Genomic DNA, 16,185 nt, shown 5'->3' with positions numbered 1-16,185 from the left:
CGACAGTTCACATCCCAGGGCTCCTACATAAAGTAGTGAAGTAAGAAAGACTGACCACAGGCATGTCTACAGAGCAGCATGTGTGACAGGTGTGGCACTGTGGGGGGTCACAGAGACGAGGAAAGCCCCAGGAGCCACAAATCCAGGCTCTGGGAAGAATGATCCCAGTGGGTCACACAGAAAGTTTCTGAAGTCACTGACGGGAACCGACCAGAAAGCCTCTTCTTCCAGGGCACCTTCTGCCCCATTCTTTGTCACTTAACTGGATCAGTCAGGATGTCATCCAAACTCTTTCACTGTTTTGATTTTTGTTCCTGTGGGGTTTTTTTGTTTTTTTTGTTTTTTTGTTTTGGTCTTTTTGCCCTTTCTAGGGCCGCTCCAGCGGCATATGGAGGTTCCCAGGCTAGGGGTTGAATCGGAGCTGCAGCCACTGGCCTACGCCAGAGCCACAGCAACGCGGGATCCGAGCCGCGTCTGCAACCTACACCACAGCTCATGGCAACGCCGGATCGTTGAGCAAGGGCAGGGACCGAACCCGCAACCTCATGGTTCCTAGTCGGATTCATAACCACTGCACCACGATGGGAACTCCTGTTTTTTAAAATAAACTATGGTGTTTCTGGGCAGTGTGAATATCTCCAGTACTTCCAGACAGACGCTGAGGACATTTTCTTTTTTGTATTTATTAATATTAAACAAAAAGGACCACCGTGGACTACATTTCAACTTCTTGGTCAAAGAGGACAACTCATCTGACAACAGCTTTAGGACATAACGAACCCCAAATTATCTACAATGGCATAGCCTCCCCCCAGCTTTTGCAGTTTTGTACTTTATTGTTACATGATGCCAGACTGCTATGATTACTAACTGATAAACAGAACTCATTATGTTTGAAATTCTGTGTTTTGTGCTCAAGGAAAACACTTTCAAATTACAAAGAAGGAGAAGTTTCACACTTGTCCACAGAGCATTCTGGGAGAGTTTTAGTCATCCCCTCGCCCCGATAACAGAATACAAGTTGGACATGTCATTGTATTTCCTCTAACATTGATTTTTTTTTTTTTTTGATGTATTAGAATTACCAGACGAATGCAACTTACAGCCCTGTTAAATAAGTATCTTAAGGAGTTCCCTTCATGGCTCAGTGGTTTATGAGCCCCAATAGTATCTGTAAGAATGCAGGTTCGATCCCTGGCCTCAGTCAGTGGGTTAAGGATCTAGTATTGCCATGAGCTGTGGTGTACATCAAAAATACCGCTTGGATCCAGCATTGCTGCAGCTGAGGGGTAGGCCAGAAGCTGTAGCTCCAATTTCATCCCTAGCCTTGGAACTTTCATATGCTGCAGGTGTGACCCTAAAAAGCAAAAAATAAAAATAAAAACAAAAAAATAAGAAGTATCTTAAATTTGCATAGCTAGTATGTTTAAGCTCATCAAACATATTTCAGTATATGTTCCTTATGCTTCCTGTCTTTGATCAAGAGTCCCTTTAGAACATAAATTTTAACTAGGACTGCAGGTAAAAATAATTTCAAAATATATAATGCTAGGAACTTACCTTAAAAATACCTAAATGTTCATTAAGACTAAAGATAAAAACATAGGAGTTCCCGTTGTGGTGCAGTGGTTAACGAATCCGACTAGGAACCATGAGGTTGTAGGTTCGGTCCCTGCCCTTGCTCAGTGGGTTAACGATCCGGCGTTGCCATGAGCTGTGGTGTAGGTTGCAGACGCGGCTCAGATCCCGCGTTGCTGTGGCTCTGGCGTAGGCCAGTGGCTACAGCTCCGATTCAACCCCTAGCCTGGGAACCTCCATATGCCGCGGGTGCAGCCCAAGAAATAGCAACAACAACAACAACAACAAAAGACAAAAAAAAAAAGATAAAAACATAAATATAAATACACTGAAGCACTGCTAAGTACAGAGAGAGAAACAGAGACCAGCTGAAGAATTCATCAACTGAGAACCAGATGAATTATGGTAAATCCAAAGAATGGAATTTTATGCAGCCCTTAAAAAGAATGAGATATTTGGAGTTTCCCTTGTGGCTCAATAGGTTAAGAAACCGACTAGTATCCATGAGGATGTAGGTTTGATCCCTGGCCTCATTCAGTGGGTTAAGGATCCAGCAATGCCATGAGCCACAGCGTAGGTCACAGATGTGGCTCAGATCCGATGTGGCTGTGGCTGTGGCTGTGGTGTAGGCTGGCAGCTGCAGCTCCGATTCCACCCCTTGCCTGGGAACTTCCATATGCAGTGGGTGCAACCTTTAAAAAAAGAGAGAGAGAGAGAGAGATTTGTCCATGTTGAAGTGAAAGGTGAAAAGCTCTCCTGAACACCCAAAATATTTTAATAAATGAAAAAGAATTATGTATATTGTATGACCCCTTCCATCTAGATGGAACTTCCACATGCTGTGGTGCAGCCCTAAAATGAATAAATAAATAAATCTAAGGAGCCAATTAATTGCAAAACTAGTGACTAAAGGAAAGTATCAAGCATTCAAATCTGCCTCTCCTACACAAACGGTACCACTAGGTAACCGAAGGAAAATTTTTCTCTTTACAGAAGTATTCTAACTAATAAATGAAGAAGAAATTTTATAAATAAAGCATCGTTTTGCAAGTGCTAATGAGAATGAATGGATACTGGCATTGATCAATGTCAGCAAACATGACATAAAAGAGAAACAACCAGTTTCATGCCGCCTGATAGAAGACTATACCGCCCACTTATAAAATCTTCTTGTCAAGCCCCAACTACCAATTTACAGGAAAAAGAGGAACATGCTGAAAGATCTGCAGGGATGTAATAAGCAGAATCCAGAAAGTGGAAAACTTTATAGGCTAAATAACCACTTTACGCAGCAAATAAATTGAAAAGGAAAAAAGAAAGCATGAGGACAACCTACAGATCAGGGTTTCCCAGCAGCAGCACTACCGACATTTGGGATCAGACGACTCTTTCTTGCAAGGGCCGCTCTGTGCAGAAGTTGAGCAGCATCCTTGCCCTCCACCTACCACATGCCAGGAGCACCTCCGCCCCATCCAACTGTCAAAATAAAAAAGGCCTCCAGACATTGCCAAGCATCCCTTGGAGGCAAAATCCCATCCAGTTGAGAACCACCGCTACAGATTAAGAAACATATCAAGGAGTTCCCATCATGGCTCAGTGGTTAACGAATCCGACTAGGAACCATGAGGCTGCAGGTTGGATCCCTGGCCTTGCTCAGTGGGTTAAGGATCCAGCGTTGCCGTGAGCTGTGGTGTAGGTCACAGACAGGGCTCGGATCCTACGTTGCTGTGGCTGTGGTGTAGGCCGGCGGCTACAGCTCCGACTCGACCCCTAGCCTGGGAAACTCCATATGCCGCGGGAGCGGCCATAGAAAAGGTAAAAAGACAAAAAAAAAAAAAGGGAGAAACATATCAACTAATCATAATGTGTGGACTGTATTTGGACTGTGATTCAAACTAGAGTAGCAAAATTTACTGTATTTAGCATTTACTATAATATCAAAATAGTGGGAAAAAATGACATTTATGATACAATTGAAAATCTGAACACTGAATATGACATATTAAGAAATTTTCAATTATTTTAGTTGTTTTAAGGGTATGTATTTAATTTTTCTCTAAAAGGCCTTACTTTAATAGATCTAGATACTAAAATAGTTATAGATATAATGATTCATTACAAATTTGCTTCAGAATAACACCAAGTGCAAGGACAATGGGGACTGAGTTAAATGAAACAAGACCGGTCATGGATGGATTGATAATCACTGAAGTAGAGTGATGGTTATCTGGAAGCCTATTATACTATTCTGGCTGTTTGAAATTTTCTCAGAAACAAAAAAAAAAAAAACCACAAAAATTAAAATCAAGACCATCATGGCAGCTAGCAACATTCAGCTGAACGACAACGAACCCAGTAGGTGAATCTTAAAATCATTCAGCTGTTTCCATGAAGCATCCCATGTATGTTGCTCAAACACACAGAGGCTCTCAAACTAATCCAGTTTAAAAGGAAAATAATCATTGTCTTTTAAAAGCAAAAATTAAAATACATGAACTCCCAAAATACCTTAAAACCCCTGGAGTTCACAAAATATGACTTAAAAAATGCTGCTTTAGAGAAATTCCTGGGTTATTAATGCTTTAGAGATCCCTATTACATTCACTTACTTCCTTAGTGTTTATTTGTTCTTCTGTATCAATTATATTTGTCAACTTTGTTTTATACTAAAAACTACCAAAGGCAGTGGTATTTTTAAATTCAGATATAGAATATTATTTTAAATTTACCTGCAAAGCATCGTAAGAATGTAACAAATATCTATTAGTGGACTACAGAGTGAAAAAATATTCTTCCATGAGGCTTCTTCACAGGAGCTAATGATAAGGTACACTTATAAACATGTTATATGCATAGTAATAGATCTAAGAGAAAAAAGTATATGGTTCTCTACAGATGCTGAAGAAATCTTTGATAAAATTCAACTTAGATTAATAATAAAATACACTGAAAAAAGAAAAGGAATTGAGGGACATTTTCTTAAATGATAAATTAGGCCTAAAGCTAGAATTTTTAGTTATTTATTTAGTCTTCTTAGGGCCATACCCACGGCATATGGAAGTTCCCAGGCTAGGCGTCAAATCGGAGCTGCACTTGCCAGCCTATGTCACAGCCACAGGAACAGCAGATCCAAGCTGCATCCACAACCTACACCACAGCTTGCAGCAAAGCCAGATTCTTAACCCACTGAGCAAGGCCAGGGATCAAACCTGCATCCTCATGGATACTAGTTGGGTTCTTAACCTGTTGAGCCACAAGAGGAACTCCTAGTACCTTATTCAATGAGGAAACATTACAAGCATTTCCACTAAGACCAGACATCCATTATTTCCACCAATATTCCACACGGTACTAGCAGTATAAGCCTGTGCAATTAGGTGAGCAAAGAAAACGTAGGTAAAATCCTCTTTAACCTTGGGGTAGAAAAAGGCTTGCCAATTATGACTCAAAGTTCAGAGCTGATAAAAGATAGATATGATTATGTAAAATTTTTTAAAATTTTTATGTCAAAAAAAAACCATAAACAAAGCCAAAAAATAACTACTAACTGAGAGAGTATATTTATATATGCCACAAAGGGCTAGTATCCCTAACATGAAAACAAATCTTAAAAACTGAGGGACAAAGGACCAAAAATGTGATAGAATATATAAACAGATGATTTTTTAAAAGAGAAGAAGAAAGAAAATGGCCCTCATCCCCAAGAAAAATTGTTCAAACTCATTTTTACATCAGAGATAAGCAGATTAAAACAAGGATATCATTTTTCACTTACCAGGTCAGCAAAAATTAAAAACATGACAACACATCTTGATGACAAGACTGTGGAGAAAGAAGCACTCTCCTACACTGATGCTGAGAATGAAAACTAGTCCAACCATGCTGGAGGGAAAGCTGGTAATCCTGACAAACAATGCACTTACTTTCTGACCAAGTAATCCCGCTTCCAGCAATCTAACCTGAAGACATCCCCCCACTGACATGAAAATACATACGCACAAAGTTATTCATTACAGCATTGTTTGTAATTGCAAAATTTTATAAACAACCTAAATGCCCATACAAAAGAGAATGGATGAGTAAAACAGGGTACCTGCACACAACAGAGTACCAAATTGTTAAAAAGAATAAGGAAGAGCTCTATGAACTGACATGGAGTCATTTCCAGAATATATCAAGTAAGGAAAAAAAGCAGGAGTTCCCACTGTGGCTCAGTGGGTTACAAAACCACGAGGATGTGGATTTGATCCCTGGCCTCGCTCAGTGCGTTAAGGATCAGGCCTTGCCCTGAGCTGTGGCATAGGTCTTAGATGCGCCTTGGATCCCGCGTTGCTGCGGCTGTGGTGTAGGCCAGCCAGCTGTAGCTCTGATTCGACCCCTAGCCTGGGTGCTGCAGGTGCGATCCTAAAAAGCAAAATGCAAAATGCAAAAAGCAAAAAAAAAAGCACAAAGTGGAGAGATTTATCGTATGTTACACTTCATGTTAAAAAAAAAAAAAGGAGACGTAAGAAAATACACAAGGATCTGCTCGTTTGTGGGAAAACAAACAAAAACCTCCACACAGAAAGGCTAAGTCAGAAACTAAAGAGATTGCCTGGGGTCGGGGAGATGGTGGGGAGGGCTAGGAGGAATGAAGAGGACCTGACCCTGCTGAGTATATCTTTTCATAAAACGTCTGGCTTCTCAGAACCATAGTAATGTTTCACATATTCAAAATATAAACCAACAATTAAAACCAACCAGAAGAGAGGAGGAACCCAAAGAGCAATACAAAGAGTAACAAATCTAACTGTATTCAAATAAATGATAAAACATGCTAACGAGAAGAAGAACTGAGGTAACTTAGGAAAACAAGTGTTCTGCCTAGATATTATAAGGCTCAAGACAAAAAGAACTATACCCAAACACTGTAATCTACTTAAACTGAGTTTCTCAGACGGATATGGGTTAGCAATTTGAAAACTACTCTGTGTATACACTAGGATTGAACAAATAAATCAATCTATTGTAGATAATGAGATCTAACTATTAGATAAAGTTGTAAGTAAGGAAAGGGGGAACTCTGTGGTATCAGATTAGAATCACAGGTCTCATTATAAAAACATATGGCTTTAATGCAGACAACAGACAGAGACACAAATACAGATGCATCTGCTTGTGCATGATTAGAGTATTTACTGGTTCTGTCCACTGAGAAGGCCTAGAAGCAGTGAGTCCACCCAGTGCCAGACCAGGCTTTCTAACAACCACTCTCCAACAAAGGGAACCAGGCTCATACAAATAGGTACAAAAATCATACAAGTTACCATCAATTCACACTGTAACTAGTAGAAAAATATACTATTAATAGAAAAGTAAATAATCACTATGGTAATAAAATGTAACTTCCAAAAAGAATTAGAAACTTGGTAGCAGCTGCAAGATCAGCACTGGCCAACTGTTTAAAAGCTGTGCAAAACTGGAAGAGTTTCATTTGCTCAAACCAACCAAAGCTTGCTTTGTAACCAAATTCCTTTACACCTGTTCTATTCTTATTCTTGATCATCAAATATAAAGGCATTCTTCCGCTTGGGTGATCAGTAAACTCACTTTCATATCTAAGAACACAGAATGTGAGAACATACTAAGCAGAAGTCTGCCGCAAAATGGTAATTTAAAATTTTAACAAGTTCTGAGAGAACTGTATATTAGTGCCACCAAGCAGACTAAGACTCTATTTCAAAACATATTCTTGTTCAAAGAGCAAAACTGAGTACAGATGTACAATACTATTATAACTGAAACATATGAAGAAAATACTCAAATGTTCTCCTGCGGTAAACTGTCACATCAAAAAAAGATATTGAGAAACTCAATAAACAAACTTTGTGTTCCCTTACAGGGAGATACATGCATGTTCGCCTAGTAAGCTTATAATACTAAAATACTTGATCATTAAATGGAAATGTATACAAAAGAAATTTTAGGAATAATTCTCATCCTTAATGTTAAAAAAAGAAAATCAAAATACACTCCAATAAGAAGTCGGTTAGAATAAGGATGAAACAGTTCATTATAAAACTTTCCGAATAACTATTTTATACTGTTTCCAAGGCAGCTATGATCATTTTAAACATTTACACTGAAGAAAATAATTTTATTAAAGAAAAACAGATGCTTACAGATGTAATTCTCTGGAACCGTCACATCTGTTTTACCTACACCCCTGTGCATGCCTCCCCTGCCCCCCACCCCAGGAGAGAGTTCAGATGCAGCCCTATGATCTTCTTGCTTTGCAATCCTGGGAAAGTTACTGACCTCTCAACCCTCAGATTCCTCATCTGTAAAAGGAAGATAATAATAACACTTACCTAGCAAGATCATTGTGAGAATTAGATGAATTAATTGATATAGCTAACGCAATTAGGACAGTGCTTGGGACTTGGTAAAGCATTCGATACATGTTCAAGTGAGCTCCTGAGACTCTGGAGGGAGTAGCTGAGAAATTCCTATTCAATAGCATTATTCTAGATAAAATTCTTCTATCCTCATAAATCAAGTTCTCCTTTCATTCAAGCTTCAGGAACAAAAACTAGTATATGGCATTTGTAAAATGACTCAAACACTTGAAATCATCTCTCACGTGGATTATTACAAAAGATTTTTTTTTTTTTGGCCACACCCACGGCACATGGAAGTTCCTATGCCAGTGAACGAATCCCAGCCACAGTTGCAGCAATGCTGGACCCCAACCAACTGGGTCAGAGATCATCCCTGCCCCTGCCTAGTGACCCAAGCCACTGTAGTCAGATTCTTAATCCACTGTGCCACAGAGGGAACTCCTATAATAGCTTTCTTCCTGGCCTGCCTGTTGCCTTTGCCTTCCTCTCCAGACTTTTCTCCGTGTAGGTGTGAACCTTTTAAAGGTTAAGTCAAATAATATATTCCTCCACTCAAAATATTTGACCATTTGCTCTGGGTAAAATCCAAAATACTCTAGTGTTCAAGTATCTCCTGCAAGCCGTCCATAACCCCACCTTACGAAAGCAGCCTCATACCACCTGCAGTCCTCTCTCTTCTCCTAACTAAATTTTGCTTCACAGCCCTTAGCATTCTTTTGTCCTGTATGTTTGTTCACTTATCCCACCCCTAAACCCTGAAGAATATTACAGGAGAACAAGGACTTTGTTCTGTTCATTGCTATATTCCTAGCACCAAGAACAGCACCAGGCATACTGCAAACTAAGCCAAAGCCAACATCATACTTAATAAAACATAAGAGGCAATCCCTTGTGTCAGGAACAAGAAACAAAATAAAATTACAAAATACTATGTGCCAGCTACCAAAGTGGCAGATACTGAATTTTTCTTCTTTTTTTCTTTTTTTTGCTTTTTGGGGCCGCACTCTTGGCATATGGAGGTTCCCAGGCTAGGGGTCGAATCGGAGCCGTAGCCACTGGCCTACACCACAGCCACAGCAACACAGGATCGAGGATCTCAGCCGCATCTGTGACCTACACCAAAGCTCACAGCAACACCGGATCCTTAACCCACTGAGCAAGGCCAGGGATCAAACCCGCATTCTCATGGTTACTAGACAGATTCATTTCCGCTGAGCCATGATGGGAACTCCCTGATTTTTATTTTAATGGCTAAAGTACACTTCAAACATTAAAATTACACTTTAAAAAATCTGCTGCGCACGTGTAGCTCAGTGAATCTCCACAAACTCACTTGTGCTCATGTAACTACAACCCAAGACCGAGACCATTTCCTGCACCTCAGAAGCTCCGGTGGGCCTCCTCTCAGTAAATACCCTCACAGAGGTAAACAATGGTCTGACTTCTGTCACCCAATTAGGCCCGTACTTGAACTTCCCATCAGTAAAGCAAACAGTATGTGTTTCCATGTCTGTCTTCTTTTGTCCGACTCCGCCTCTGTGGGAGTCACCCACTGCTTGCACACACCCACACGCATTCCTTCTTTATGGGTGAGTAGCACTCCATTTTACCATCAGACCACACTTCACTCAACCCACGACTGATGACATTCAGGTTGTTCTCGAGGTGTGGGGATGATATCAACAGTGCTGCCATGAACAATCTTGGGTATGTCTTTTGGTGGAAATATTCACTTATCTGCAGACTGGCAACATTTTTGTTTGGTTGGACTTTTTCTGGCCAGGGTGGTGGTGGTGGTTAATAAATAACATGTTAGTGAGAATCCAGGGAAAGAGAAGTAGGCAGTGGTGAGAATATAAACTAAAAAAACCTTTCTGGGGGAAAATTTGGCAATGGGCACAAGAAGCCTAAAAATATCTGTGCCCTGTGACTATAATTCTACTTCAAAGAAATTTCTTATTCTGTATTTACATGGGCTGGATCTTCTTCTGAGTGTTTTACATGTATTAACTTACTTGATTTATTCTAAGGAAATGAATAGAGATGCACACAATGGTTTGTTTAGAAGGAAGTCAACTATTCATCATGAGAAAATAGAAGGAAAAAGTAGTAAACAAAGAAAAAAACTAAATAGAGAGAAATGATTTTGAAGTGTACTGTACTTCCATGGAATTAAACTCTAAAAAGCTACTGAACATGTTTTTCAAAGAACACTGAAGATATAGGAAAAAAGTATATATTGATGAATAAGTAACCTTAGAATTCATGAATTCCAGTTCTGTTTTATTTTTAAAAAAACATATTCCTTAAATGTTAAAACAGTGGTAATCTCTGGAAGGCCTGAGTACGTTGATATTTTTGATATTCTTGCATACTTCCCAGTTTTTCTAAAATATATTCCTTTTGCCAATCAAAATAAACATAGGGGAGTTCCCATCCTGGCGCAGTGGTTAACGAATCCAACTAGGAACCATGAGATTGCGGGTTCAGTCCCTGGCCTTGCTCAGTGGGTTAAGGATCCAGTGTTGCCGTGAGCTGTGGTGTAGGTCCAGATGTAGCTTGGATCTGCTGTTCCTGTGGCTATGGTGTAGGCCGGCAGCTGTAGCTGTGATTAGACCCCTAGCCTGGGAACCTCCATATGCTGTGGGAGCGGCCCTAGAAAAAGGCAAAAAGACTAAATAAATAAATAAAGGACTAAAAAGACTCATAAATAAAGGTGTTTACATTACGATGATGAGACAAAAGACAAGACGCTGTAATACAATTGAATTAGGGCAATGATGCAGTAATTTGCACAGGATGATATAAGAACTCTACGGAAAGACATCTAGCCTAGAGATTAGGGCCTGGGGCATTGTCAACAAAGATCTCAGCAGTCTTAACTTCCACCAAGGACTCAGAGAGGAAGAATTCCATCTCTAGGTTGGAAGGAACCTGTGCCCGGAAAATCCTGCTAATTCCTCAGCCCACTGCCCCTAGGGTGTCAATTATACTTTGTGTCCTGGGCAAGTGTTCTTCTCCCCTGTCACTTACAGAAAAGGCTTAGGCAGACAGATGAGGGTATAGAATTCCTGAACACCAAGGATGTAGTCAAAGTTCAAAAGCCTCAAGCCTGGAGGAAGCCTGCCCTCATGCTTGGCTGAAAAGGAAAAGCATCAAGGAAGAAGGGTCTTCCCTCCCAGTTAGAATAAATGAGGGCAAAAACTTTTCAGATTTCCAGATGGCAGAAACCCCAGGCAGAGTAAACCCAAATTTACATCAAAATTCACTGATATCTTGAGTTTAAAAAAAAATTCTTCTACTTGAAAAAATAAAAGTATCAAGAAGGGAGTTCCCGTCGTGGCGCAGCGGAAACGAGTCCAACTAGGAACCATGAGGTTGCAGGTTTGATCCCTGGCCTTGCTCAGTGGGTTAAGGATCCGGTGTTGCTGTGAGCTGTGGTGTAGGTCGCAGACGTGGCTCGGATCTGGTGTTGCTGTGGCGTAGGCCGGTGGCAACAGTTCCAATTAAACCCCTAGCCTGGGAAACTCCATATGCCGCGGGTGTGGCCCTAAAAGGACAAAAGACCAAAAAAAAAAAGAAGGGAAAAAGAAGGGAGTTCCTGTCATGGCTCCATGAAAACAAATCTGACTAGTATCCATAAGGATGCAGATTCGATCCCTGGCCTTGCTCAGTGGGTCAGGGATCCGGTGTTGCTGTGAGCTGGTGAAGGTCGCAGACATCGCGCCGATCTGGCTGTGGTATAGGCCAGCAGCTACGACTTTGATTTGACCCCTCACCTGGGAATCTCCATACGCCGAGGGTATGGCCCAAAAAAGATCAAAAAAAAAAAAAGGTATCAAGAAGTTATCCAAGTAAAGACAAATCTATGTATCCACCTTCCTATCCTTTCTTTCTCTTCTGCAGACAGGCCATCGCTGGAAACCAAAAGAAAGCTAAGAATGAGGATTAAAGTACTCATTAGGGGGAATTCTCACATAAGCAAATGACACTTGTTTAATAATTAATACAGAAGGAACATCTTGCTGTGTTCCAAAAACCAATCATTCATTTCATGGTACAATAAACAGAGTAAATATTGATTACAAAAAAAACAACAAAAAAAACATACAGACTCCAAATTACCAACACCTCATTAAGAATGAAACTTGCTAATAAGATAGTGCTTTTGCATGGCAGGGCATTATCACCAAATTTCTAACTTTTGACATCTGAATCACATTAACTTCTCAAGGATTGCCAATCAAAAAACCCTGAGTTCTGGAGTTCCTATTGCGGCTCAGTAGGTTGCCAACCCAACAATTATCCATAAGGATGCAGGGCTGATCCCTGGTCTCGCTCATTGGGTTAAGGATCCCGTGTGGCTGTGGCTGTGGTGTAGGCGGGCAGCTATAGCTCCAATTCGACCCCTAGCCTGGGAACTTCCATGTGTCACAGATGCAGATCTAAAAAGATTAAAAAAAAAAACAAAAAAAAAACCTAAGTTCAAAGTAACATTTTTCAGAGTCACTTTCACACAAATAAGAGTTCCTGCTGTGGCACAGTGAGTTAAGAACCCAACTGCAGTGGCTCAAGTCGCTGAGGACGCCAGGGTTTGATGCCTGGGAGGAACTTCTATATGCTGCCATTAAAAAAAAAAAAAAGAAAATCACACAAATGTATGTGACAAAGCTAAACATACTTGTTTTGGCCTTGTTCTCCCTCCTTCACACACATCCTGTTTTCCCTTAACTTTTTCCTATTTACAAAGTTATACATAAATGTATTACAAAATCCTCCATAAACTACCTGCAGGTTCTCATGGTTACAATGCTCCCGAAATTAGGATAAACAAAATTCTAGTCTAAAATCTATTAAGCTATCACATCTCTGCTTTGTACCATGGCACAAATTTCTGAAGCAGCTAAAATGGTTCTTTGAAGAAATAAGTATTTACATAATCACCAGGGATTCGGGTTTTATTCTATATGTAACCTAGATTTTCGGATAATCTCTATTCTGGTTGCCTATGATGGGGAAAGTGGGTGTAAAAAAATTGGCAAGATTAGGTGTCTTCATAGTTCAGTTTCACATACGATCAAAATAAGGGAAAAAAACCATCGGGTTTTATTGAAGCGATTAAAAAAAAAAGAACTTTGGATAATTTATTCTTAATGACAAGTGGCATGGTGGTAACAGCATTCCCAGCATCCACCAGACTGTTAAAAGATTACCTGATATACAAAATAAGGACGCTGTCCTTCTTTCGCAGTGACAATCTGTTGAGTGTTTCCCCCTCTGCAGCTGTCAGAATTGTGCCACCTGAAAACTGATTAGTAAAACTAACTGCACTTGAAAATTCAGTAAAACTAACTGTATCTAGCATTGAACACTGACATGAACGCTGTGCTGAACCGGTTTTCTCTCCCAGGGCCAGCAGAGGGAGACTAAGACATCTGGCCTGGTCGTGTGGTGTTTCTGCGAAATTGGGGAGGGGGGGAGCGGAGGCTGTATTTAAATGTCCTGCTGTCAATCAAAGGACACTTCCTACAATCACAGTCACCATATCTGCTATTACCCGGGAGCGTACTCTCGCCAAGATACACCGCCAAACGGTGCTGGGGAAACCTGCTTCACCTAAAGGTGACCGCAGGCTTTGCCACAACACCCAAATAAGGACTTTGGGAGCCCGACCTCAACTAGTTTCTTTGTTTAAATGCCTGCGAATCCCTCCCACGCCGGAGTCAAGAGGCTGTGGCGCCGCCCTTTATTAGCCTCACACTTTGATTACAAAACACACGAGTCGGCGGCTCGGCGGCGGAGGCGGCCCGAGCTCTCACAAACGTCAAACCCAAACGCAGGCAGCGGCTGAGGCACAAGGCGACGCTCGCCGCCCCCGCCACCCGACCCCAAGTCCCCACCGAACGGCGCAAGTTCGCCTGCACCAGGCCCCCGGGCGCTGGCCCCGGGCTGCCCGGGGGTCGCCGGCCCTTCGGGCGACGGGAAATTTCACTCTCTGTAAAGTTTGAGCGGCGGCGCGGGGGCGGCCCGGGGGCGGCGGGGACGAGAGGCTGTGCCTCCGGGCCCCGCTGCCCACTCCATCCGCTCCACCCCCGCCGGGACGGGCTGCGCCGGGGTGACGGGTGGTGGGCACGACCGCAGCCGACCTGACGCCCCGCTCGGGACCCCCGGCCCAAACTTCCGACTGGCATCTCTCAAGTCCCCGAAAGTGCCTCATCTGTTGCTCTGTTTACTCCGCGGAACCCCACCGGGCGGGCGCTGCCGACGCCCCCGTCCCAGCGCCCGGGGGCCGAGGAAGTTTGATAAAGACAGGGGAAGGGGGCGCGACCGGGACCCGTAGAAAGAGGGCAATTTCTGGAGACCCCGGGCCGGGGCCAGCCGGTCGCCGCCCGGAAGGAAGGCGGGGAGGGCGGCCGGCCGGGCGGCGACTTCGGGCTGGGAGTCCCGGGCGGGCGGGCGGCCGGGCGGGGCGGCGGCCGGGCTGCGGGCGCGGCGAGGGGCGGCGGGCCGGGCCGGCGCTCCGCCCGCCGCCTCCGCCGGCGCCTGCCCCGGCCGCGTCCCCTCGCCCGGGTCTCCCCCTGCCAACTTCTCGGCCGGCCCCCTTTGTTCCCGTTTGTTGTGGCGACTCTTCGCCCAGCCAGGCGATCCCACCAGCCCCCCTCAGCCCGCCCGGCGCCCGGCGAGCCCGGGACCCCGCGCGCCGCGCTGCCCGGGCCGAGGGCTAGGAGCCGGAGCCCCTGAGCGCTCGACGCGGCGCGGCGGCCGAGCGGAGAGCGGCTCCGGCGGCCGGCGCGGCGACGGCGGCGGTTAGCCGGTGGCCGGCGGCAGCGGCGGCGGGGCTAGAGGGGGTTTATTTACCTGCCGTGGAACCAGTCCTTGCAGATATCGCACTCGATCATGAAACGGTTCACGTCGTACGGCTGCCGGCACACACAGTACACCGGCGGGGGCGGCGGGGGAGCCGAGGCCCGGCCGGGAGCCGCCACCGACACGGCTGCCGCGGCGGCTCCAGCTGCTGCTCCCGCGGCCACCGCCGCCGCCGCTCCGGCCATCTTTAAAAAACACACACACGCTCGCTCGCTGCTCCGCTCGCCGACTGGAGCGAGCGCAGCCGCCAGCCAGCGCCGCCTCCTGCAGCAGCCGGAGCAGCAGCCGCGGCGCCGGCGGCGGCGGCGGCGGCGGCGGCGGCTGCGCCCCAGTGCGCGCGCGCGCGAGGCCGCGGCCCGGCGAAGGGGGGCGGGTCAGCGGCGGGCGGCGGCGCGCGCACGACGCGCGAGGTCCCGGCCCGGCTCCTTCCGGCGCTCCGCGCGGGGCCGTGCGTCTCGCGCACGTCCTCCTGCCGCCGACGCGCGCACCGCGCTCCCCTCGCGTCGGCCGGGCGGAGGGACAGGCTGAAGGGCACGCGGGGCGGGGGAGGCGGAGAGAGAGGCGGAGGGAGGCGGAGGGAGCCAGAGGCTCCCTGAGGACACGCGCTGTGGCGCTGGGAGCGCGGCCGCAGGAGGAGAACTGCGGGCGCGCGCGAAGAGCCGGCTTCTTCGTTTCTGAGTGAACGCCGAGGCCGGGGAAGTTCCTGCGCAGTGGAAAGCGGCGCACGCTGCGTTTATGCTCAGAGCCGGAGAACCGAGGAAAGGAGAACGCTGCCGGGGCCACCTCCCTAAATCACTTAGCAGCCTCCCCGAGACCTCCGGGGTCCGAGTCGAGGGTTAACACCACGGCGAGCGGGTTATGCCCGGCAGATGGGCAGGAGTGTGCTGGGGAGTCATTCAAACTTCCAAAACGTCCCAGACGATTTCCCACCGACTAGCCAGGAGATCAGTGTTGATGGAGCCACTAGTAGGTGAAGGAGGTTGTTCCCAAGAGGAATTCAGTTAATTCAGTCTGTGCGCCGAGAGGGGCCAGGCTTCAAATGTAGTGGGTGGAGAAAGGACGGGAGAGGAACTCGGCGTGTTTATAAATAACGTGAGACGCGAACGCTGAGTTCCAAGTTTGGAAGGTTGGGATAAAATTCTAAATGTGATGACGCCTCGGGAAGGGGCTGCTACGAAAACCAGATAATACGGTACTTGGCACATAATAGGCCACTAATAAATGTTTTTGAATGAAGGATGTGATTGATAAGGATAAAAACAGCTAGCACATACCGAATAGAGAAAAATTGCCTTGGAATCATAACCACGCAAATTGGAAGGGATGTTAAGAATTATGGAATCAGATATTTGTAGCTGAA

General features: G+C 45.0%; 1 protein-coding gene across 1 annotated transcript in view; it reads right to left on the bottom strand.

Moving 5' to 3' along the window:
• Window positions 1-15,059, bottom strand: part of KDM7A (lysine demethylase 7A) — an 83,847-nt gene extending 68,788 nt beyond the window's left edge. The window contains exon 1 of the mRNA XM_047762904.1: window positions 14,817-15,059. Within this exon, the coding sequence (XP_047618860.1) occupies window positions 14,817-15,010 (194 nt within the window). The 5' untranslated portion in view covers window positions 15,011-15,059. The remainder of the gene's footprint in view (window positions 1-14,816) is intronic.
• Between the last annotated feature and the right edge of the window lie 1,126 nt (window positions 15,060-16,185).

Source organism: Phacochoerus africanus, chromosome 16 (genome assembly GCF_016906955.1).
Source record: "Phacochoerus africanus isolate WHEZ1 chromosome 16, ROS_Pafr_v1, whole genome shotgun sequence".
Lineage (NCBI taxonomy): Eukaryota > Metazoa > Chordata > Mammalia > Artiodactyla > Suidae > Phacochoerus > Phacochoerus africanus.
This window is presented reverse-complemented; position numbering and strand designations above follow the sequence as displayed.